Genomic DNA, 26,844 nt, shown 5'->3' with positions numbered 1-26,844 from the left:
AAACCTGACATTTTAACAGGGGTGTGTAGAATATATATATATATATATATATATATATATATATATATATATATATATATATATATATATATATATATATATATATATATAATAGATAGATATATATAGACAAAGCGTTGTTCATATATATATCTCACAAAAAAAAAAAAAAACACGACTCAAGTTAACAAAAATATTTATTTTCAGGAAGAGGATACAACTACAAGAAAAGTTTATTCAAAATTCATAAAAACATGATCATCATCTGGTGATAAGCAATGACTATTATACACATTCAGTAGATATTGTAGGTAGTTTTTGCCAAGAAAAAGGATCTGAGAATCAAAACAAATATACCATTATGCAAATACCTATTATTCGGTACAATAGTATTAAACAATTTATATAACACATTTTTAAAGCAAAGACATGCAAATATTTGCCTTATATTTACAAATAATCCATGATCTATAGTATTATAGCATCAAAACCATATTAATGCCCAATTTTATCCACTATTTAAAAACCTAACATTTCATTGACAAAAAAATTAAAACAAATCCTATATTTGAGTGTATAATCTATTACACTACCCACAGATGGACTCTAATTTGACCATCTTTTTCCAGTTTTAATTTCTGCCCTTCACCTGCACTTAAGCTACGGTTCTTCTCATAAACATGTATTTTAGCTTTTCAGCATTACAAATGCAGTATTTCTTTAAGCAAACGTCTCTCTAAGGATCATCTTATGAAGCCCCTTGAGAAGGCTCTGGTGGGTCACATTCTTCTGGTTCTGGAGGAGGGAGAGGTGGGGGAGGAGCTGGTCCAACCTCCTCTTTTGTCTGAGTTGCTAGATACTCATGGATTGCCTTTTCAATTTGGGGTCTGAATATATGATTTAGTTTTGGGTCTACCACCTGTGAAATAATCCTATCCACCCCAGCCTCTAGCATCCCCGATTGAACAACGCTTTGTCTTAGTCCATTTCTAAGCTGGTTTTTGTTCATACCAGCATTCCACTCCTGTTTATCAAGGTGTGTTGATACAAAGTTATCCACCTTCTGACGTAGATTTTGGTAAGCTGGTTTTGTGTCCACATCAGCTAAACAATCTCTCCGAAACCCGTCAAACAGACCACGACTCTTAAGCTGCTCCACGATCAAGGCAATAAGCTGGGAATCACCAGGTGGTAAAGAGGCTGGATTAGCGATTCCTCCCACGGATGATGAGCCACTAATACCACTGTTACTGCCATCCGCCATAGCTGCCTCTTGCTGATTTTCCGTTTAAATATTTTCCAAATTGGGCCTATGAATATAGAAGAGCTCAATATTAGCACATTGTTTACATTACACTGAGAATCACATTTTTTTTTACTAATTATCGGTGATGAGAAAGAAAACCAAACCTTTTTACACGTATGACTGTGTGCTCATGAGCAGGAAATGGATTCCTGAAATTTCAAGATGATAAAAATCCTGAAAACAAAAATAAAAACAACATTTTAATAAATTATATTAGATCCAGCTAAAATGTACAATAACGGCCAATGTACTTCCATTATTTTATTGTAATATGAAACCGCTTTAAATATGGCTAAAACAATAATGTCTAAGGAAGTCAAACTTTCCTGTTTTTATGCCCCTGAAAATGTAAAGGTTTTCACTTTAGTTGCTGTTTGATTACAATGGAATTGTAACGCTGTATACACAAATTCATTGGACTTTTGAGTTGATTTACACAAATTCTTAATTGCTTTTTCAAAGGACACAAATTGTCCTATTGGATTTCAAACAGTATGAGATTGTAACATAAATGTTTAATTATGTGTAGTTTAAAAAAACAAACAAAAAAAAAACTAATATACTTTATTTTGTCCCCTTTTCCTGTAATGTAACACTGAAAATTGTGGTTTTGTTTTTAAATTCCACTGATTTTCTTTATAATAATGTGAGCCGCCATGTTTGAAATCAAGTTGTCCTGGTATCTTTATTTGAAATGCAAGAATGTAAGTTTAGATGCCGGCCCATTTTTGGTTAACAACCTGGGTTGTTCTTGCTGATTGGTGGATAAATTCACCCACCAATAAACAAGTCCTGTCCAGTTCTGAACCAAAAAATAGCTTAGATGCCTTTTTTAAATAAAGATAGCAAAAAAAAACGAAGAAAAAAAATAGGAGTATATTAGAAAGTTGCTGCTCTGAATCCGAAAGAAAAAAATTGGGTTCAGTGTCCCTTTAATAGTTTTCTTTCTGCCTCTGAGGGAGAAGTTGAAACATTTTTCAGAGTAGATAACAGGACATATGGAATACAAAGTTTATTTTAATTTTATTAAAGGTGTAGAATTAGACATAATATAGGGATTCTTTTTAGATATTAAAGTTCCATTTAAGGATTGGAAAAAAAAATGATAATATAATGCTCCTTAAAAAGGGTCCATAGGTGAGATAAGGGGCTTTGTTTATTTTCAAATTACACTTCAAGGAGCAACCTATGATAAATGTGTTGGCTGTCAAAGTGCATCGTTTGCCTTTATAAATTAACCGCAATAATAATTGTTATTGCAAACAGCTGCATACTATGCATCCTATACTATATCTGACAGAGGATAAACTATGAAAAACAAATAAAACAAAAAATATATAAATATGTTTTATGTATGTACAGAGCAGCAAAGGTTAATAAAATGCTATTGATCATTATATGTAACAACAGCTCAGAACCCCCGACACACACACACAATGTTATATATTGAAAGCTGTGCAGCTGTGTAAGTAACCTATCTTTGACAATTAACTTCAGACCAGCCTGGTTGCCAATCCATAGGGAAAATGACAACACACAGAAAGCTTGGCGCTCTCCGGCAAGCACACAAAGCTTGGCGCTCTCCGGCAAGCACACACAAAGCTTGGCGCTCTCCGGCAAGCACACACAAAGCTTGGCGCTCTCTGGCAAGCACACAGAAAGCTTGGCGCTCTCTGGCAAGCACACAGAAAGCTTGGCGCTCTCTGGCAAGCACACAGAAAGCTTGGCGCTCTCTGGCAAGCACACAGAAAGCTTGGCGCTCTCTGGCAAGCACAGCGCTAGATTAAAAGCAATTTTTTTATTTAAAAACAGTTATTTGTGTTGCTTTACCAAAACCTCTGGTTTTGTTTCTCTGCAATGTATTTAAGTTAATGTACTAGATCAGCACTATAGCTGATGTTTATTTAATTACATATAGCAAAGTGGCATACTTTAAAATTAAGTATAAACAAATTCACAATTTTTTTATTTGATTTTTAAATTACCACTTCACTGCTACCCTGTCTGTATTTGACAAGCATGTGGTGCATCTAACAGTAGACTCACTATATACCATGTGTATTTTTATAGCAGTACACTCTTGCACAGCTTTTTTTTCTTCAGCAGGCACACTTAAAAGGGACAGTATACACCAAGTTTCATATAAATAAATGTAATAGACACTACTATAACGAATAATATGCACAGATACGGATTTAAAAATCCAGTATAAAACCTTTAAAAAAAAAAAGCTTACAGTTTAGCTCTGTATAAAAGGTTACTGGAACACCCTCTGCAAGTAGGAAATAGACACTCCCCCCTCCCATATGAAAAGGCCCTTTACACAAACAGGAGCAAGCTGGAGTAGGTATATGTCGGTATTCTCCTAAAACTTTTGGGCTTGGTTAGGAGTCTGAAAATCAGAGCAATGTTATTTAAAAATAAGTAAAAATATCAATTTTTTAAAAAACAGGGGCTATATAAATGGATCATCCGCAAAAAAAAAAAAAAAAAAAAAAAAAAAAAGAAAGATTTAGTGTATAATGTCCCTTTAAAGGATAACAGCAAGCACAGTTATGATTTTTTTTTAAACAGCTATAGAAATGCATAGCAGTGAGGTGCATCTCTTATTGGTCAAGGTGCACTTATATTTGAATCATTTCATGCCTAATTTGTAAGAGCATGTCATTTTAAGTCTAGCAACTCTTCACCTCTGTGTGTTTAACCTAAGATGCTGATTGGATAAGTTGCAGGGTTCGCTTGGGACCATTCTGGGGATAAAAACAGAGGTGCAGGGTTGCTAATCTTAAAATTACATGATCTAACAAAGTATGGCCCTTTAAGAACTGCAAATATAAATTCTGGAGGGAACCGCACCAAAACAGTCAGAGGCACAGAGTCCTGTCAATTTCAAAGTACACTTCTATCCTAAGAAATGGATTCCAGCCTCAATTAGAAAAATGCAAATCCTTTATTAATCCCACAACATTGGTATAGGGACAACGTTTTGGGCCACTTATTGATCTTTTTAGTCAGCGGAAATATATATTAAAAAAATATGCTCATGTCCCGTGCAACCTCAGTTGAACTGTGTGCTTGCTCTGAGAGCCAGCAGCGGTGCGTCTCAGTGTTCACCCAGCACTGTACAAGCCAATGACTATGAACAGGTGTGGGTTTTTTAATGAAGTTAGACAGAGCACGAGCACAATACGTGCTCTAGCAACTGAAATGCTTGTAACAAAAATGTGTCTAGTAAAAGCTTAATACAATTCTGATCCATAAATGATGTAAAGATGGCAACGCTTCCTGTGCATCTCCTGTCACTGCCCCCATTGTGCAGGGCTGTTAAACAGTAGACCAACTCACAGCAGACTAGTACTTATGGGAGGAGTCTAATGCACAGTGAGTGTATCCCGCTCTAGTATCCTCTAACCCTGTATGTTATTAACCAGGATTAGCCTGAGAGAATTAAAGCAGACAACACCCATATTATTGTCACTCTGTCTTAGGGGCACAGCTACTCCTCCTAGCTCATGCCAAAAGCAGAACTTCCAACAGTCCCTGTAGGGCCAGCTTTAATATGGACTGGACCCTAGGCAAACATTTTCTTGCCCCCCCCCCCATGCAATTTTGCTCTCCACCCCAACAAACAACTAAATCATTTTTTTTTAATTTTTTTTTTTATTATTAGCCCAGCAGTGGATCATGACTGAAACAGCAGAACTACTATGGGAAGCTGTAAAATCTGAGACTGAGAGAAAAAATACCTATAAAAATAAACCTTACCTTAATGTGTGAAGTATCAGCATGACACTATACATCAGCCACAGCAGCACATGTCACTTCTTTGCTAGGAACAAGTTCCCTCTCACCCTGTACTAGATGCTGCTGCATGGGGGAGGGGCGTGTGTGCACTCATTCTTCTCACTGACACCTTTCTACAAAGCACTGTTCCCCTAACAAACTTCAGTTAGTTGATCTTAGGGCCACAGCAGAAAGAGCAAGGCTAAGGGGACCAGCAGACTGGATGCTGCCTTTCCAAGGCTGCATGGATACAGTGCGAGAAGATTCTAGACTGAAGAGAGTAGTATGTGCAGCTGCACAGATGCTAAAATCCCCACGTGCCTGCCGCTCTAGCTTTCTGCTGCATGCGCCTACAGTCATCCCTACCCAGAAACAATCCCCATCACCAGAGCAGTTACCTGGTAACAGTGGTAACCCCAGCAGGACCTTTTCTAAAGCAGTGGGATTGGCTGGATGCCGAGTTAGGGCTTAGCATTCAGTGCTACACACTGCACAGTACACACACCTAAAACAGCACATGGCACTAGCTTGGCATGTGACATGACACGGCATGGTCTGGCACAGTTTCTCAGAAATATAAGCAGAGAACTTTTGACTGACACTATTAGGACTGACTGTGTGTGTCCCCCATGTCACATGACATCAGCAGTCTGGCATGAACCAAAATATTATATATATATATATATATATATATATATATATATATATATATATATATATATATATATATTTATTTTTTTATATTTTTTTAGGACACTTGGACCCCTCAACAAGACTGAGCCCTTTTGCCCTTTGTTAAAGATGGTCCTGAGTCACTGTAGTCATCCAGCAGGCTAGGGGCTGTGCCAGGGCAGTGACATAGCAGCTTCACTGCACCCTTATCAATGCACATACAGCACACCCATAGAAGAAGAAAAAAAAAAAAAAGAGTAAATGAAATGGCACAAAGAATTTTATTGCCAGAGTTAAGTGCCATTTAAATCTTAAAAAAACAACAACAAAAAAAACACAAAAACAGGACAATTCAGCGAATAATATATTACTATATATTATATTATTTTTGTGGGAAAATGTCCATATCTTTCACTAACTGTTTGGGAGTTTAAACTCTGGCATTATCATTATCATACACCTTGTGCCATTAAATAGATTTTTAGGGCAATGTTATGCCCAGTCTTATTTAGTGAGTGCACAACCCAGCTGATTTTACTAACCACCCAGCTAAACTCTTATCTTAAGATACAATGAACTAATATTTAAAGTTTTCAACATTTGTTGCTCAAATGATCAATTTACGTTAAATTATGCAATTCATTTGTGCTTTGGATAGTTTACGTAACATTTATAAAGAACATAACCTAAAATATTGCACAGTATTACACTGCTCCTGTTGGCTACTTCATAATATCAACTGGCAGGCGAACTCGGCTGTGGAGAAAACCATAGCACATGCCACACATTGGGAAAATTAGTAATTAATCCCCACCAAGTATGATTTGCAAATAATATCTTCCAAATCTGCACAAACATATGTGAAATCCAGAAACATTTGTGGACAAAAGTGTTAGCTATTATCTGACGTTTCTAGACTAATTTTAAAAAGGGATAGGAAAGTCAAAATAAAAAACTTGCAAGATTCAGATAGAGCATGTAATTTTATGACTCTTAAATTCACTTCTATTTTCAAATGTGCTTTGTTCTTCTAGTATCCATTGTTGAAAATACACACTCTACACTAGTGGGAGCTAGCTGCTGATTGGTGCCTGCACACATTTGTCTCTTGTGATTGGATAACTAGATGTTTTCTGCTAGCTGCCAGTAATGCATTGCTGTTCCTTCAGGAAAGGATAATGAAGCCAATTTGTGAAGACACGTAAATGGGAAAGTTGACTAAGATTGTATGTTCTATACGAACCAAGAAAGAAAATTTAGGGGTTTCCTGTCCCTTTAAGGAAAAGAATGAGACGAGGTCTCCATTACACACATGCTTGAAAGTTAGTTATTGTAGTAGCATAATTTTACATGTGAGCATACTTAATAAATGGACAGTTTTCCCAAATTATTTTCTCCCTTTGAATTTGTTCCCAAATATCCATTTTACTTGCTGGAGTGAATTAAATGGTTTACAACAGGCTAATTTACCTTTTTTTTTACATTAGAAATAGCGTTTTTTTGTGTTTGGTATTCCTACCTATACAGAACGTTTTCATATTTAAGTATAGGCTGTAGCAAAGCTGTATAAATATAGCGAGGAGAAGAAAATCTATTCCCACTGGGGGTTGAGAGGTAAGTAATAAAATGTTTTTCACTTTTTCTTTCTGTGTACCAAAGCCAAATACTTGAGAACAACTTAAAGCATGTGTGTGTACAGAATGTGATTAAATAAGGAAATCCGATTTCCCTGCAAGCTCAATCCCTTATAATGGGTTGTGGTTTCAAATAACAAAACCAGCTATTTCATATTCAAAAAGTAACCTAAAGTAGCAATTTATCATATATATTTATACTCTGCGGCTGGTATATCAAGTTATTGGAAACACTTTCAGGGAGAAACAATGTTTCAGTATACTGTCCCTTTCATAAAGAAGCACTCTTATTTTTTAAGAAGTTATAACATTAATTTTTTTAATGATGAATTTGTCTAATGAGCTCATTATTCATTGCGAACCCTATTGATGCACAATAGGTATATTTTTTCATTTAATTTTGTATGCTTTCTTATGAACGTAGTGATACAATTTATATTCTTCAATCTCTTCGAAAAAAAAAAAAAAAAAAAAAAGCCATACAGATACTGTACATACATACACATATATAAACACATACAATTACATATATGGAAACTGCATCACCAAATTAAATTTTCTTATTATTTCATAATTACTATTTTAGTTATACGTTACTAACCAAATTAGCAACTTTAAATCACATTATAAAAACGTTGGCACAATGGTTACTCACCTGTATACTGACTTTATTACAGCAGGAATACGTTTGATCCTTTGATGAGCTTGGGTTCCGTCTATGCTAAGCGATTATGTTGTGATCTGGAAGAGAGGGGGGGGAAAATGACTTCATGGAAGGTGCAGCCCCAAATATGTGAGCTGAGAAGTCAAATGTTCTTTTGCAGAAATATAGAAATAGTAAATATATAAAGTCTTGTTGGAGGAAAAGATTTTTTAGTGGAAAATGAATGTCACATTTTCTGATGTGACAAAAAAAAAACAACCAAACACAAACACGTCGACCCCAGTCCTGCATGAAAAATGACAGTGAACACAATACAATGTGCTCAAAGGTGAAAAAAACTCATGTATAGAAATTCCTGGTAGCACCAACAGCCACAAACTAGTTTTATACATCAAGTATTGTGTGATATATATCGTCATATATATGAACTGCTTAGACCAGAATGATTTTCACCTATGACAATTATATTTAAAAATTATGTTAAAAAGGGACGTGTATTAAAATGTGTGCGCTTTATATATTATAATTAGGTATATTTGTTTGTATTTGTCCTCAGCAGAGGCGATAAAAGGCTTTTTAAAAAAAAAAAAAAAAAAAAGAATACTGCCAAAACAGTTCCAATTTCACAATGTCTACTATAGTAAAAAGGATCAGATTGGCCCTGTAAATAAGCACTTGGGAAGGGGGTGACTTAAAAATAGTTGCAGCATATAGCTAGTTTATTTAGAAACTTGTCATACTTGGTTGGTAAGATAATTTACAAGACTACAAAATTCTTTATGTCCCTTTAAAATATTCAAAATTTTTAAATTTATTTAATGCATATAAAGAAACATTTTTAATTAAATATTCCTACTTTCCCTTCCCAGACAGTATTGTCAGATGTGAAATGCACAGATTGATCTTTGTTAAAGGGACATGAAACCCAATTTTTTCTTTCATGATTCAGATAGAGAATACAATTTCAATCAACTTTCCAATTTACTTCTATTATTTAATTTGCTTCTCTCTTGTTATCCTTTGCTGAAATGTTTATCTAGGAAAGTTCATGTGCAGCAGAGAACCTAGGTTCTAGCTGTTGATTGGTGGCTGCATATATAAACTGATTGTCATTGGCTCACCCATGTGTTCAGTTAGAAACCAGTAGTGCACGGCTGCTCCTTCAGCAAATGATACCAAGAGAATAAAACAGATTAGATAATAGAAGGAAATTAGAAAATTGTATTCTCTATCTGAATGAAATAATTTATTTTTGGGTCTCATGTCCCTTTAAGATTCTAAAGCAATAACTTCATGATATATATTAATGCCATTGCCCAACGCTTTTGTAGAACAGACCAGACTTGAACTCACTTGTGTATACTACACACTATGCTCAAAGAGAATAAAGAATTGTGTATTGTAAGTCTTGTAATAAAAGTAAATATGTTCTTAGACCTCTGCAAGATCAATAGGGACTTGATAAGGTTTGAAAACAATTTTGAACAAAAGGAAAAAAAAAAAAAAAAAAAAAAGAGAAAAAGGAGAGACAAAAAAATAAATAAATGAAAAAGTCTTAAAGGGACAGTCTACACCAGAATTGTTATTGTTTTAAAAGAGATAATCCCTTGTTTACCCATTCCCTAGTTTTGCATAACCAACAGTTATATTTATATATTTTTTACCTCTGTGATTATCTTGTATCTAAGCCTCTGCAGACTGCCCCTTTATTTGTTCTTTTAACAGACTTGCCGTTTAGCCAATCAGTGATGGCTCCCAGGTAACTTCACGTGCACGAGCAGTGTTATCTATATGAAAAACCATGAACTAACACTCTCTAGTGGTGAAAACCTGTTAAAATGCATTCTTAAGAGGCGGCCTTCAAGGTCTAAGAAATTAGCATACCTCCTAGGTTAAGCTTTCAACAAAGAATACCAAGAGAACAAAGAAAAATTGGTGATAAAAGTAAATTGGAAAACTGTTTAAAATTACATGCCCTATCTGAATCATGAAAGTTTTTTTGGACTAGACTGTCCCTTTAAGCATAAGAATGTTCTATGAATCCACAGCGACTGGCAGGAACATGAAATAGATCCAAGCCTTGCGATCTGCTGAACCACAATGACTTGTCTAGAATCTCAGAACCCAAGCCAAAAGAAAACAGGCACAGGGTGGCTCTATAATTGGACCTCTTAGGACTCAGGAAGCATTTGACACAGGTGGCAGATAAGGAGGGCCTAATCTGGCTAATGATCATTTTTACCACAAATGTCTCTCATATTAGATACTTAAAAGGGACATTCAACACCAGCATTTTTGTTTTTTAAAAAAAGATAGATAATCCCTGAATTACCCATCCCGCAGTTTTGCATAACCAACACAGTTTTTACCGCTTTGATTACCTTGTATCTAAGCCTCTGCAAACTGCCCCCTTATTTCAGTTCTATTGACAGACTTGCATTTTAGCCAGTGCTGGCTCCTAGGTAACTTCAAGTGCGTGAGCTCAATGTTATCTATATGACACATGAACTAACGCCCTCTAGTGCATTCAGATTAGAGGCGGCCTCAAATTAGCATATAACACTACCTAGGTTTAGCTTTCAACTAAGAATGCCAATAGAACAAAGCAAAATTGGTGATAAAAGTAAATTGGAAAGTTGTTTAAAATTACATGCCCTAATTCAATCATAAACGTTTATGGACTTAACTGTCCCTTTAAACACTTAAATCAAAATTAAACTTTTGTAATTCAGATAGTGCACACGATATTAAAACAACTTTCCAATTCACTTACATTATTTAAAATGTGTACAAGAATACATATTGTGTAGTTAGCAGATGGCGAAGAAAAATGTAACTAAGTTTGTTAGAAGAAAAAAAAATGACTACCCTGCATTGGGGCTTATTCAGGTCTACTGTATTAAATGATTCTATATTTTTGGATCTGAACTCTTAAGGTTGGCCAACCATTTGCTATATATTTAATCATAGAGCGCTATATGATTATATAGATACTGATTTTTTTTTTTTTTTTTTATAACTTCATGTACTGGGAGGCATAGTTTGGGTTCGCATATATGCTATATTATATGTATTCCTTTATCTGTATTCATTAAATTATATTATTTTTATCATCTTAGCCGTCCCTAGCGTTATCTATGGGTTTATTTTTACAGAAGTTTGTGATATATTCGCTTGTATTTCAGATGTAGCGCATCCATTAGTGCGATATAGCCTAGTTTTGGCGCATCCTCTGTCCCCCTATTTGTTAAGCGTCATCTTGAGTGCCCTGCTGAGGGAGGCACTGTATTTCAGAGGTTTGTTTTGTCTCCTACTAGCGCAGATATTCTATACCTTTTTGCATTTCTTACAGCAATGTTATACATTGTTACAAACATTGCTGCTAGATGGCACATGTGCATTCCTAAGCTCACCTAGGTTTTCTCTTTAACAAAGGATACCAAGAGAACTAAGCAAAAATATGTAAAAGAAATACAATGGAAAGTTGCTTAAAAATGTCATGCTCTATCCAATCCATTTGTTAATTTTTGAATTAACTGTCCCTTTAAGTCTGGAATCTGAATTTCAATTGGAACTCTAAAGCCTACAAGTTTCCATTTTTAAATTACAGGAAAAGGGGACAATACATTTAATGAAATGTGTAGTAAATATGCTTTGCAATAGAACTAAACATTTTTATATTTAATCTGCGTTTTAAATGTCCCTTTAATATCAAGCTGGATATATTTTGAGCACCCATGGGCTGTGTATTACCTTTTAAAAACTTCTCTGGCCATTGCTTGTCTAATAACAAGACACCTGTGTAGCATTTTAATGTGCATTAGATCTCCACAAGCACCAACTTTTTACAGATTATTCTCTCATTTTCTTCCTCTTCACTACCTGCACCTGTTCCCAGATGACACACACGGTCTCTACTGATATTGAAAAACATTTCAAAGGGAACACTTAAGGCCATCAAACAACAATGGTTCAGGAATCCACAATAACCCTGGTTATGTCTGTTATGTGCCTGACAACAGTTGACTAATTCAAAACACAAACTCATGCTGTGCTCATAATATACAGTATATAAAAAGGAGCACATAGCTGTGAGGAATACTGAGGACTGATAATTACTAAAGTGGTTAGGCATTAAACCGAACATGAAATATAAATCAAATTATACTAAGAGCAAATCGTACTAATGGTCTATGTGAATGCAGAATTATTGCCCTACAAAGCACCAGTATTATAACTTCAAATAGTCATATCTGTAAAGTTTAAATATTGAAACTGGGTTTATGAAAAGGTTACAACTATATATACAGAGGGGTTGATTATAATATAATAAAATATAAAAAGCGTATTTATTTTTTAAACCCTGGGTCTTAAAGTCAAAGAAAATGGACCCTGGTGCACTAGAAACTAAAGCACTCCAATTGAAGGGGAGAGGTATGGGCTGCATGTCTTTTTGCTCACAATATTTCAAGGGATCATACATGGAGTGAGAAAAAATAAATAAAATGCAACCAAATCTTACAGTTTCTGCAGATTACATAAATAAGATACTGATTTGCTACTTTTTTTTTTTTTTTTTTTTTTTTTTTTAAACACAGATTTTGCATTTTGTTCTACCTAGGGAAAGTAGGACAAATAATTTTCTTTTACTAAAAAAGGCAAGAGGAAACGGGTACCTAGGCACATGTATAATCATGTTCAATCTTTAAACTTCACCAGTGTGTTTAGCTAATCAAGGCACAGGTTTTTACAGCATTGTTGGAAAGGGTGAGGAGAACAAGGCATAAAATACGAACAAACAGTTTTAGACATTACATAGACTTTATAACGGAGTAAAGAAGTTACATAAATGACAAAACAAGTTTGATTACATTATAGGGATATGAAATCCAAAATAGTTTGCGATTCAGATAGAGCACAACTTTCTAATTTACGTCTATTATCAAGCAGGGACGTATGCTTAGGAGCCAACCTATTTCTGGAGTACTATATGGCAGCAGTTTTGCAATAATCTTATCCATTTGCAATAACACTAGAGAGCAGCACCATTTCCTGTTGTGTAGTGCGCCAGGTGCCAACCTAGATATCTCTTCTACAAAGAATATCACGAGAACAAAGCAAATTTGATAAGACGTAAATTAGAAACTTTTTTAAAATTGTATGCTCTGTTTGAATCACAAAAGAAAAATGTTTGCGTTTCATGTCCCTTTAAGAATGATCTGAAGAATAAAGAGCAAAATCTTAACCATTTTGTTTGTGGCTTGTTCTTACACACAAAAAAATAACTCCACCTAAATGCTTAGAAAATCATTCAGAGCAAAATAAATAAACACATTTCCCATGTAGCAAAAAGCTTTGGCGCATTACAATGGCTCCTGTATACCAGAGATGTCACATAATGGTTTAATTAGCAGATGCTTTCGTTGCCAGCCTCACAAACATCACAATGAAATGCTCTAACAACCCATATGCTGCTCCTTGGGTTTGTATTCTAAAGAAACGTTACCATGTCATTCGCTCAATCTCCTTGTCTAAAACAAATACAGTATTCAAGGTCACTACTTTTCCCATGATTCATCAGTGTAAAGAGACAACATGCAGAGTATAGGAGCAGCAGACAAAAAGCAAACATTTTACTGTTACCTATTTGTATTATTAGTCCTGCACAGTACAAACACAAGCTACTATAAAATTATCCAGCACATATAAAAGCTAGGCATCTTATTCAGTACTGTAAAGCCCCGGGATAAATTAACTGTAGAATATTTAATAAAAAATATATAGATTTACAGAGTAACTTCTCAGATACAATTCCCCCCTTACTCTTAAAGTAGCAATATATAATATTCATGATTAGTAATATCAATAAAATGCTAATCCTACTAACAACAAATGTTCTGATGACCAGAAAGAGGTGTTATTAGTTGAGGTAAAATAGCTACTAGGTAAAGAGTATATGAAAGCACAAATAACATGCTGTAACCAGTTAGAACAGGGGTCAGCAACCTTGATACCCCAGATGTTTTGAAACTACATTTCCCATGATGCTCAGACAGCCTAGAGATTGTCTCAGCATCATGGGGAATGTAGTTCCAAACCATCTGAAGTACTAAGGTTTCCAACCCCTGAATAAGAACATATTTTTGCATTTGAATAGAATAAAAAAAAAAAAAAAAAAAAAAAAAAGGAGGACATCATTTAAAAATAAAGTGCATTGTGGCAAGATGCTTATCGGACTATTTTTTTGCAGTAAGATATTGGTTAAAAAATAAAATACTTAAAAGGGCCATGATACCCAAATGTTTTAACAGTTGAAAGTGCTGCAGCATAACTGTAAAAAGCAGACTAGAAAATATCACCTGGACATCTCTATGTAAAAAAGAAAGATATTTTACCTCAAAATGTCCTAAGTATTCACACCACATTGTAAAGGACTTTAAGCAGCCAATCAGTATGTCTGTCCCGGGACCTGCAAGGGAATGAGCCTCATGCACACTCATGTTATTTCCCTATTCAGTTTAAGGAAGTTTACTATTAAATCTAAATCTCATGAGATCATAGTAAACCAGTTCATGGCCTCAGCACTACTGATGCCGATTGGCTGCTGTTCATTTCTCCATTTTTATTGTTTTATTTTTAAACCTGCAGCTGGGCATTAACTGAAAGATCACTTTTTAACACAGCACTTACTCTGGTGAGCTGAGGAAGTTGTGAGGTAAAATATCTTACTTTTTCACATAGAGATGCTGCCTTAGGTGATATTTTCCTGTCAGCTTTTTACAGTTGTGCTGCATCACTTTCAAGTGATTTAGCATATGGGTATTATGTCCCTTTAAATAAAATAAAGTATTAAATATATTTATTTTTACACCCTAAAATTCCCCTTTAAATGGACTATAAGCACCGAGATTGTAATATAAAATGCGTAGTTATGCACAGTACATTTTGTCAACACAATGACAGTGGCAAGCTGGGCTCTTCCAATTAAGGAACGCGGTGGGTGGAGATTAACCTTTGAAAAGCAATTTGCTGAATTCTCTTGGTATCATTTTTGAAATAGCAGCTATGCACTACTAGTAAAGCACATGGATTGAGCCAATGACAAGAGTCATATGTACAGCAACCAATCACCAGCTAGCTCTCAATCGTGCAATGCTGCTCCTAAGCTTATCTATGTTTTTAACCAAGAGAACAAAGAAAGTTAAATAGAAATACACTAGACCATTGTTTTAAATTGTGTGTTCTATCAATCTTAAAACTCATTTAATACATCTTTGTAGCAAAATAGTTTCCTCCATCTTCCTACCAATCTCAGAACTAAACTAAAAACTGACATTTATTGTGCGATTTACACATTGTCCTGTTAATTCAATCATTTGTCACATGTTTTTTAGATTGTTTAAACCTCTCTAGAATTATAATGGTTTACAAAAAAAAAAAAAAAAAAAAAAAAAAAAAAAAAAAAAAAAAAAACACAATATAGTTGAAAACAAAATTTTTCAACACTGGTAAAAAGGTGTCTAGAAAGAAAAGCAACTGTTATTACATTGTTACTTCTTCCAAAACAAGATTTTTTTTGTCATTTTCTTTTTTCTCTCTCTCTAGTTCAGCATTCAAATAAATGTCTTATGATTTAAAGGAAACGGTGCAACTTTGTGGCGTCTTTACAATCACAGGGCCCAAAATAATTTACTTATTCTGAGTTTGAGGCTGCGCACCTCACCACCTTGTCCACTGGGAATAGTACAGTGTGTTGGGGAACAGACATCCCTTGAACAAACGAATAATAAAAAAATAAAAAAAATCACATGGTTTACATTAGCTGAATATTAAAGACAAAAAGGAATTCCACAAGGTTTAAGGAGTCACATCAAAATTCTCTTTAGGGATAATATGGAATATTGTGATGAATTTGAAGGGATTCTAAACAAAATGTTCATATTATATTATGATACTGACAATTGAGTATATCCAAAAGGAGTTGCCTAAGATTCAATTAGAGACTTATGCAGCAGAAACATCATTGAGGTCACTCAGAACTGAAACAAAGTTTAATAATATGAAAGCAAAGTTAGAGGAAGATATGTCTAATTTCAAGAAATTATTAGAGGTGAAGAAATATAGGAAATTTCAGAGGGATTTATCTGATCAGAATAACACGGTCTATAAATGGCGCAATCCCGATTTTGTACCTTTCAGAAGGAACAATAGGAGACCCTCTAAGCTGAGTGAATTAAGGGAGTCAAAAGGGGTAGGAAACATTAAAAGGCAACAGTTCTTAAATCTCCACAAGACAGAACAGACGTTAGATGTAGAAGTAAATTTGGTAGCAAATATTTCTGAAAAGGAACTGGATGATAATGTCTTACGTATTTTTTTTAAAAAAAAAAGGTTTATCTTATGTCCCTACATCCTCTCCATATTTTATTTTTGTAACAGAATGTGATCTTCAAAAGATTTTTTTAGAAATGTAAGTTTGTTTTTAACCAATAATCCCAGAGAAGGGAAGACATTTGAGGCTCAGAACACAAAACATTTAAATTCCATTTTGGGGGATATTAAACCAGATTAAATTCAATCCTCCGCCAACCAATGCCTCTTTTGAGGCTTATATAAAACTTTGGTAAAACATGAATTTGAAAAGCTACAGAGATATTTTAGTGTTAAAACTAAATTCAATTTGACAGTCTGAAAGAGCGCGTAGAGACGTACAAAGAGACAACGATATTGTCCTAATGCCCACAGACAAAAGGTGGGGCTTTGGTTATTATGAGTAAAAAGAAATACAGGAATAGTCCTATGCCAACTAATGGATTTTGAAAAATTATAGGGAGATTTCATTGGGAAATTTGTAGATGAGGCATTGGACATGGATATTCTTACACAGAGATAAGCCGTTTTTGATAAAAGATAACTATCATCACTGTCATCTTTGTATTGCCTAAGATCCACAAAATGTTATCAGATCCCCCAGGACACGTGATTGTAGCTGGGACAGACTCTGCTTTTTTAACCTCCAGCAGTATTTCTGGATCACCTGATTAGACCAATACTTGGTTATGTTAGTTCTTATTTGCAGGATACTACAGATTTTCTGAAGAAGATCTCAACTTTGGAAATATCCACTGGTAGCATCCTGTGACCATGGATATTGCAAGTCTGTACACAGCAATTCATCATCACCTGGGCATAGAGGGTATCTTCCATTTCTAGGATGAGGACAATCTGTATTCATCGAGTGAGCAGAGACTGATCAGAGATCTGTTTGAGATTGTTCTTCAAGAAAACTACTTTTATTTGAGGATACCTGCTATGTCCAGAGAAAAGGAACAGCAACTGGCTCTAATGTGGCCCCAACATATCTGAACCTCTTTGTGGCACAATTGGAGGAAGAGGTTGTATATATTGAATCTTTTTCTAGATTTATATTATGCTGGTATCGTTATAAAAGACAAAATCTTCTATGTATGGATAGGATATATTAAGAATTTACAACTGTTTGTTTCCTAGTTAAACTCTGCTACAGATTACCTTAAATTTACCATTGAGACAAGTACTGAAAAGATCAGTTTTTTTGGACACCACGTTGCCGTTAGGAGTAAGTCCCTCAGTTGTGATATATTTTTTCAAAGAAAACAGATAGAAATAACCTTTCGAGTTATGAAATCAGATACCAACAGAGTTCGGATAAAATAGTAGGCAAATTTTGTAATAGAGGTAACTCACAGAAGGTATTAACAAAATGTTTGGATAGAGTCAATCAGGTTGACAGAATCACTCTTATAAAAAAAGGTTACAGAGTAATTTCTGGGTTAAGTTTTTTTTTTTTATTATACTATATGATCTTCATAGTAAGAAACATTGGCATGTATTACAAGAGGATAACCAAATCACACAAATATTTCATAGTCCTCATTTATTTTCATATAAGAGGAACAGGAATTTACAGGATGACTTAGTGAGAGCAGACTTGGGTATCTGCCAAGATGCCCTCTCCCCTACAAAAGAAAGGCTGTTTCTCTTGCATGAATTGTGCTCAATGTCAATGTATGCTACAGTAGAAGTTTGTCACACATCCACACTCTGGAAAAAGAATTCCCATCAGGGGGACTTTAACCTGCAGTTCTAAATTCATTATATATGTCATATAATGCCCATGTGACTTGGCATATGTCAGGCAGATGACAATGTGCCAACGATAGGATTCGCCAACATAAGGATGCAATTGATAAATTAGATGAGGATGCCCCGGTTGCATACCATTTCACAGTAGCTTCACATGATAGAAGTCAAATCCATTTCCATATTATGGATGGGATGCCTCAACTTAGAATAGGTGGTGACAAAATAATCTCTGGCCAATTTCATTTGAAAATAAAATGGTTGAGGTGAGTTTAAATTTTTTTGATGAATATCTAAAAGTAAAATCCCATTATCATTGGTGTTTAAAGAATATGCCACATAAAAATATCTGTTTCCAATTCATTTGCTTTGTATATCATATGATGTTGCATGTATTAGAAACGTACTAGTGGCACCATTTAGGCTCATATTGTAACATGTGTTTCCTTGTATCATTTAAAAGAGTAGCCTGATAGCAATAGTGACATTTATTATTTTAACAGAAATATATATAATTTTGATTAGTGTTAAGGTGGTGTTGATAATCAAGTTTGAGCATTACTATTAATGAGAGATATGTGCACCAATCTGATCGACTCCTTGAGAAAGAGCAGAGTCCCAAAACGCACGTCGGAGTTGTGCCAACGTCCTCAGCAGCAGACAGACGCTACATGTGTGTATAAAGAGGCAATAGCAGTTTACTCCCCACAGATACAGCTGAGTGAGCCGGACACTTGAGATGTGATGCAGATGTCATCAGTAGCAGCCACAAAGGCTACACGTGTGGGTATCAGGAGGCAATAGCGGTTCTTTCCATAGATGCAGCTGAGTGAGCCGGACACTTGAGTGGCACTGATAGAAGAATGTTTAACCGCAAGAACCCTTGTATCTTAATATTGTGTGTTCATTAATTCTAAGTTGGTACGATATGTTGTGAGGTGAAGGGTCAATGCAGATGTATCCTTACTTTGTGGAAATGGATTGTAAGTAATAGAGCCGATAGCTCTATAGCAGGGATAACTGAATTCACGTCCTCTACTAAATGTAGACATATCAAAGGAAGTTTTAACTGCTATTTGTATATGAAGGTACAGTGCTTGGTATACCAATTGTCCTTTATGAACTTTGCTCTGATACACACTGATTTGAGATGATTATGAGAAAGTCCTTTTGTTTATCACAAGGGATGGAGTGTTGGAAAACATGTTAAAGGAACAGTGCACCAAAGCTTTTGATATGGCTGGCATGCATGAACTTTGAGAGAATTATCCTTAGGACATCGTTATCTCATTTTTGCAGATTACGACTTTTAGTTTTGAGAACCTTTCTGATTTGCTAATGACGACTGTTTTTGCTCTTTTTTATGTGTGCATGAATGAGTTTTGGGCCCCCAACTGATAAGTATAGTTTTTAGTCTTGCAATATTTTTTGCATGATATTTTCTCATTGAATAAAGTAGTAATTTTTCTGCAGTGCTGAGATTTACATTTGTTATTGAATGGTTTAAGGGTGGTGTAGCTACACTATATACACCGTGCACTGTGATATGGTTTACTACTCTATACTGTATAGTTAGTGCTTGCACATTTTATTGAATATTTTGGTGCTTAATTCTTCTTCACAAAACAAATCTGATTGTATCCATGTGCTATAAATATTAGCACACTTGCACAAGTACTATTTTGTTTGTAAAATAAAAATACATATTATATATTTTTTATGCAAATTATGTTACTGTTTCTTTTATCACAAACAGCATAAGTACAAGGTTTGTTGAACTTTCTTTCCATTTGATATTTACTAACATTTTGAATTATCTTGTTGGGGGGGGGGGGGGAAGAGGGGGAAATATAATCTGGCTTCTTAATTTATACCATAAACGTAGTGAACGTTTACCTACATTTAAAAAAAAAAAAAAAAGGCATGAATCAAGGCTCTTTTTAGTTAAAAATAAATTATATTAAAAAAAAATAATCTTGGTAAACATAAAAAGAAAGACTGTTTAAGAAAAACAAAAATATAAACAAAACGCAGCAAACAAATTGTTTTCTTGCAAAATGAGCACTTAGAAATGTTCTGTGTAGCCACTGCCTATAGTGATATAAAGAATCTAACATACAAGTTGCATTCTACCTCTTCTAAGCATGGGCATACAACATACTTTGTTATTCTTTCATTCACTGAATAGTAAACCAGCTCATGTTACTCTACAGGAAAACATATACAGCTTGATGTTATAAATCTTTTAAAGACCACAACCCCCTTGTGGAGTTGCAACAGAAGTAATAGACCCTGCGCAGATCATGTAATGATCAGCAATATGCCTTGTACATCACTGGTCTTTTAATGGGGCTTGTGTTTATAGCTCAGCCTGCAGGAGGAAGAGATGTTGTAACAGCAGGGTCTTGCCGCCGGCAGCGACACCCACGCTATTATGGACAAGAAATCCCTTAAGGACCAGCAACAAATAGGGTACATTATGGGCGTTAACGGGTTAAACAAAAGAAAAATGTTTAATGTGGGTCCCAAGGATACATTTTATCTGCTGGGGGGGGGGGGGGGTCAAATAACTTTTGCACAATACAATATCTAGGGTAGGCAAGTTCACCTTTTCCAAATAAGAGACCAACTGAATCTACGCTCTTGCAGGGTCAGTGAAAAAAAAACTTTGCAAATTCTACTGTTCAAACAAATATATAATACAGAAGAAGCAATTTTTTAATGCCAGGTAAATGATTTACATACAAAACAGGGCGACTGAAAGAAGCGATTTGCAGTGTATTGCTGGTAAAGTGATCGAGAAAATCAGATTTAGAAATCTCAGACAAGCTGTATTGTTGTCCTCTGGAATTTAATTATGACAATACTAAAATAGATCACATTGTGGATGAAATTAAAATATTCACCCTGTAAACAGCAAAAATGTGCATTTAAACTAAAACTCCATCAGGTGAAATACAGAATAAAAGATACTCTCGCCTCATTCTACCAACCACTGAGCATTGTGGGAGATTTATCTTAACCAATAAGCACACATACAGCAGTATGAGCGGTGTATATACACATGTAATTGTGTGTGCAATCTAATCACATTACATAAAAAATAAAACAATTTCTCTCTACACATTAAAGTAATGAAAAAGCTTATTCTAACAATGTTTTAGTCTAAAATCTTGACGATAAATCTTTACTAAGAGAAATTATGGAATGAGGCCTGAATCTGAATGTTACAATTTTTTTAATTTATATAAAATTTATGCACCAACCAAACAAAACCCCCCCCCCAAAAAAAAAAAAACTTAAAGGGACAGTCTACCATAGAATAGTTATTGTTTTGATAGATAATCCCTTTATTACCCATTCCCCAGTTTTGCATAACTAACAGTTATATTAGTGTACTTTTTACCTCTGTGATTACCTTGTATCTAGGAACCTTCTTCCAGCCCCCTGATCACATGACTGTGACTGTTTATTTTCTATTGTCTTGCATTTAGCATTGTATTGTGCTAGATCTTAAATAACCCCCTGTGCCTGAACACAGTGTTATCTATATGGCCCATGTGTACTTTCTTTGTGTTGAAAATAAATGTAAGAAGCCTGTGATAAGAGGCAGCCCTCCAAGGCTTAGAAATTAGCATATGAGCCTACCTATGTTTAGTTTAAACTAAGAATACCAAGAGAAAAAAGCAAAAGTTGATTAAAATTGAAAGTCCTATCTGAATAATGAAAGTTTAATTTATACTAGACTGTCCCTTTAACACCAATGTACACATTTTGGTTTTGGGTCATAATGCCCCCCCCCCCCCTAAATATACACATATGTAGATTAGTAAACTTCCATCATCTTAAATTAATTTCTGAAGTTGTAAAATAATTTGTGATAATTGTTGAAATGATTTCCTGTACTATGGTCTATAAACCAAGGTAAGAAAGTCCCAATATAAAATGCTATAATTATTTCACATAGCTTCCCCCCCCCCTCTCTTTTTAGCCATGATGCAGCCTTCTACAGGGAAGGATTTTCCTGGAGGGGTCCTTGTCCCCTTCTGAACCTGACTTATGAGGACCACAGGGTGGGGTGTGACTAATATTAGAACAAGTTATGTTTTCCTTGTTCTCTGGTTGATAACATCTCTTGCTCTTGGTATTTATCTAAAACAATTCTAGTAGCCACTGTTTAGTACTGGTTTAATGAAAATATTCAAACAAAAAACAGACTTTAAAAGATAATTTTCACAACTTGGTTTATACATTATGGCAGACGAAACCAGCAATATGCTATAACAATAGTACACTATACTCAGCAGATGAGAGCATATAGCTCAGGGAATATTCATGTTTAATTACCACAAAGCATTCATTCCTAACGGTAATTAGTTTATTAAGCCATTCTAACAACTTATTATGCAGCTTTATAGACCAGTACAGTTTGCATGGCAATTTTGCAGTGACATTGCTTTATAAAAAAATGTTTTGCATAGATTACATACCCACAATGCTTATATTTCTGAATTACAGCTTCTGATTGGTGCATATGATGCATGTATGCAAGTTTTGTGAGTACTGCACCAATCAGAGGCTTGCAATGTTCCAAGACTACACCCTTGCAAGGTTGTTAAAGGGGTACTGAACCCAAAACAACTTTCTAATTTACTCCTATTATCAATTAGTCTTTGTTCTCTGGGAATCTTTATTTGAAAAAGCAGGAATTTAAAGCTTAGGAGCCGGCACATTTTTGGTTCAGCACCCTGGATAGCGCTTGTTGATTGGTGGGTACATTTAGACACCAATCAGCAAACAGTACCAAGGTGCTGAACCAAAGATGGGCCAGCTCATAAGCTTACATTTCTGCATTTTTAAAAAAAGATACTCAGAGAACAAGGACAAATTGATAAAAGGAGTAAATTAGAAAGTTGCTTAAAATTGCACACTCTGAATCATGGAAAAAAAAAAATTGGGTTCAGTGTCCCTTTAAAGTAAAACTATTCTGTGGCTATAATGCACCAGTACTGCTCTAGAATGTCCGTATATAACAAAGGACAGAAGAGCAATACTTGTGAGAATAAGAGCGCATAATTAGTGCAAATACAACAGAACAATACAAGATTACCTGACCACACCTAAAGCAAACCCAGTGCTCTACAATCACAGGAGGCACAGCTTGTATATTTTTAATTCAAGCAAGCTCTTAAAGAGACAGTGTACGGTTTAATTGTTTCCCATAACTTTTTTACCAACTGCAGAATATGTATAATATGTATGAGAATTAGCTTTTTAAGGTTTGTGTAAATAAAAAAAAGCTGATCAGATCATTACTTTATCACATTGTATACATGTGTCTTTATCTTATATCTGTAGGTATAATCAGATCTTATTACTGTATCACACTGTGTACATATACATGTGTCTGTATCTTATATCTGTAGGTATAATCAGATCTTATTACTGTATCACACTGTGTACATATACATGTGTCTGTATCTTATATCTGTAGGTATAATCAGATCTTATTACTGTATCACACTGTGTACATATACATGTGTCTTTATCTTATATCTGTAGGTATAATCAGATCTAATTACTGTATCACACTGTGTACATATACATGTGTCTTTATCTTATATCTGTAGGTATAATGAGATCTAATTACTGTATCACACTGTGTACATATACATGTGTCTGTATCTTATATCTGTAGGTATAATCAGATCTCATTAATTTATCACACTGTGTACATATACATGTGTCTTTATCTTATATCTATAGGTATAATCAGATCTCTTTACTTTATCACATTGTGTACATATACATGTGTCTTTATCTTATATCTGTAGGTATAATCTGATCTCATTACTGTATAACATTGTGTACATATACATGTGTCTTTATCTTATATATGTAGGTATAATCAGATCTCATTACTTTATCACACTGTGTACATATACAGGTGTATCTTATATCTGTAGGTATAATCAGATCTCATTACTTTATCACATTGTGTACATATACATGTGTCTTTATCTTATATCTGTAGGTATAATCAGATCTCATTACTGTATAACATTGTGTACATATACATGTGTCTTTATCTTATATATGTAGGTATAATCAGATCTCATTACTTTATCACACTGTGTACATATACAGGTGTATCTTATATCTGTAGGTATAATCAGATCTCATTACTTTATCACATTGTGTACATATACATGTGTCTTTATCTTATATATGTAGGTATAATCAGATCTCATTACTTTATCACACTGTGTACATATACAGGTGTATCTTATATCTGTCCATAAAACAACCACCAATACTTGAACAATGATAGAACAATGGAAAATTAACATTGTATTACCTTATCTCTGCTATACCCTACTGGGAGTGTAATTTATTCTGCTGGCTGTGTTTACACAGCTTATCTATAGCTTGGACCAAAGGCCAGAAACTTTCCGAATAGGTGGGGATACCACAGGCTAAATCATCTACTTAAAATGCCAACATAAGGGTAAAGAAAATACTTGTAAACAGTTTATTACACTACAGAAGGTAAAGTGGATCATTGGGAACAAATTAAGGAAAGGCCATTTTTTAGTAAACTGCCCCTTTAAGATTTAGAAAAATATGTGAACATCTAATCTAACCTTAGCTTTAAATATCATTATTGTTTTTGTTTTTTTGTTTTTTTAATATAAAGATATGCCCCCCCCCCCCCAAAACAATAACACTGTTGATATTGCAGTCTGCTATCACTAGGCAGCTTAAGCATAGCAGCTATGAAACAAAGCATAAACGGAAAAAGCTAAAAAAGGTCTTACCTATAACCAACAGCTACTTCTACAGCCATGGACACAGCTAATACCATCGGCAGCCAGAAGATTGACATTCCTTGTCCAAGCAGGTAATGAAGATTGTAGGAGGGCCCTGGTAACCTGGGTAACAGAATCTCGTAACCCCGGTACAGCCCTAACACCTGAGTTTCCTATCCTCAGTGTGGGCAAGACAACCCTAAAATAAAAATCAGAAAAAAAAGTAAACCAATAAAAGAAAGTATATTTTTCCAAAATTTCTATGAAGCTCAATAACAAACAACATTTCTTCTATTTTATATAATGAGTGGAAGTGAGTGTGTGTATTTATGAGTGTATGTGTATGTATGGGTGTGCATATTTAAGTGCATTTCTGTATGTGTGTATTCGTATTTATGAGTGTTTCTGAATGTGTGTGCGTATCTCTGCATGTATGTGCGTGTGCGCGCATTTCTGTATGTGTATGTATGTATGTATGGGTGTGCGTATTTTTGTGCATTTCTGTATGCGTGTATTCGTATTTATGAGTGTGCGTATCTCTGCATGTATGTGCGTGTGCATTTCTGTATGCGTGTGTATGTATTTGATGGTGGTGTGATATACTGCCCCACTAGGGTTGCCACCTCAGCCATGGTTTCCTGGACACGTATAAGTTACACAGATGCAGGGAGGAACATGAATAGTGCTGTCCAGAAGCACAATGCATGTTCCTCCCTGCATCTGTGTAACTTATACGTGTCCAGGAAACCATGGCTGAGGTGGCAACCCTACACATAGAAGCTGCCATCTCCCTTATTTCTGCAAGATAGTGCTTTATATGTTCAGTGCTCTACACAGGGAAAAAAGAAGAAATGAGGAAGGTAAATAAGCATTAAAATAAAATATATAAATAAAGGAAGGAGCAGATACTAAAGGATCAAGTCACACAACAAGTTTTGTACCAACATCATTAATTATATTGCTTTGGAACACCTAATATGAATGGACATAGTTTATTAACTGACCCTATTGGCAACCACTGACCATAGACATCTCTAAAAGCATTAAAACAAAAAAAATATTTTTTTTCCAGCACCCAAATATCAAAGTAACCAAAATACATTTTAAAATGTATGCAGTATAGTGGAATCTATGCATAAAGCTTTTCTAAATATTTCTGCTTGGAATTATTAACCATAATAACAAAGTGTGTGTGTGTGTGTGATTTTATATATATATATATATATATATATATATATATATATATATATATATATATATATATATATATATATATATATATATACACACACTGCTAAATCCAATCTTGCACTTTAAGACAGTTTAAATAAAGAGAATATCCCTATTGTTTAAATTAATTGTGAGACAAAATCAGAAGCTTTTTGTACAAGCCAGTGACAGATCACAACACCTATAGTCGCTAAAACATCACTTAAAGTAAATATTAAACATAGTTACATTGTGCCCATTAGATAATGTTGCAAATAAAATGTATTTGTCTCATCTCCTTTCTACACCAATTTCCTTTTTATTTTCATGAACAAAGAGGCATCAAAAGTCACAGCCCATAGAATCTGAAGCAATCATAAAAAAACTCTGTTTCATGACAATATTTAGACAGCCATATTCTAGGCTGACACATGTGCTTTGTGTTTAGCAGTTACATTGTATCTATAAGCTAATGTTGCTATGCACTTGCAAATAAAAGGTTTCTCTGTGTCATCTCCTTTCTACACCGAATTGTTTTTATTTTCAAGAACAAAGAGACAGATCAAAAGTCACAGCCCATAGAATTAGAAGTAATCATTAAATACAGTGCATTTTTATGTTAATATTTAAACAGACGTGTGACAA

At 34.6% G+C, this 26,844-nt stretch overlaps 2 protein-coding genes across 3 annotated transcripts in view; both read right to left on the bottom strand.

Moving 5' to 3' along the window:
• PTPDC1 (protein tyrosine phosphatase domain containing 1) overlaps window positions 1-25,134 on the bottom strand; it is a 136,298-nt gene extending 111,164 nt beyond the window's left edge. Inside the window, exon 1 of the mRNA XM_053720700.1 lies at window positions 25,000-25,134. The gene's annotated coding sequence lies outside the window, so the exon portion shown is untranslated. The remainder of the gene's footprint in view (window positions 1-24,999) is intronic.
• Window positions 180-25,138, bottom strand: LOC128666229 (biorientation of chromosomes in cell division protein 1). 2 transcript variants are annotated; one of them, XM_053720698.1, is made up of 4 exons: window positions 25,000-25,138; window positions 8,051-8,136; window positions 1,411-1,480; window positions 180-1,310 (listed from the first exon to the last, which is right to left on the bottom strand). In XM_053720698.1, the coding sequence occupies exon 4, from the start codon at window positions 1,262-1,264 to the stop codon at window positions 749-751; it is 516 nt and encodes a 171-aa protein (XP_053576673.1). In that variant the 5' UTR covers window positions 1,265-1,310; window positions 1,411-1,480; window positions 8,051-8,136; window positions 25,000-25,138; the 3' UTR covers window positions 180-748. The 2 variants fall into 2 exon arrangements, with proteins under 2 accessions (XP_053576673.1, XP_053576674.1); XM_053720699.1 differs by lacking the exon at window positions 8,051-8,136 and having other exon boundaries at window positions 25,000-25,128.
• Between the last annotated feature and the right edge of the window lie 1,706 nt (window positions 25,139-26,844).

The sequence above is a fragment of the Bombina bombina genome, chromosome 7 (genome assembly GCF_027579735.1).
Source record: "Bombina bombina isolate aBomBom1 chromosome 7, aBomBom1.pri, whole genome shotgun sequence".
In the NCBI taxonomy this organism is placed as follows: Eukaryota; Metazoa; Chordata; class Amphibia; order Anura; family Bombinatoridae; genus Bombina; species Bombina bombina.
This window is presented reverse-complemented; position numbering and strand designations above follow the sequence as displayed.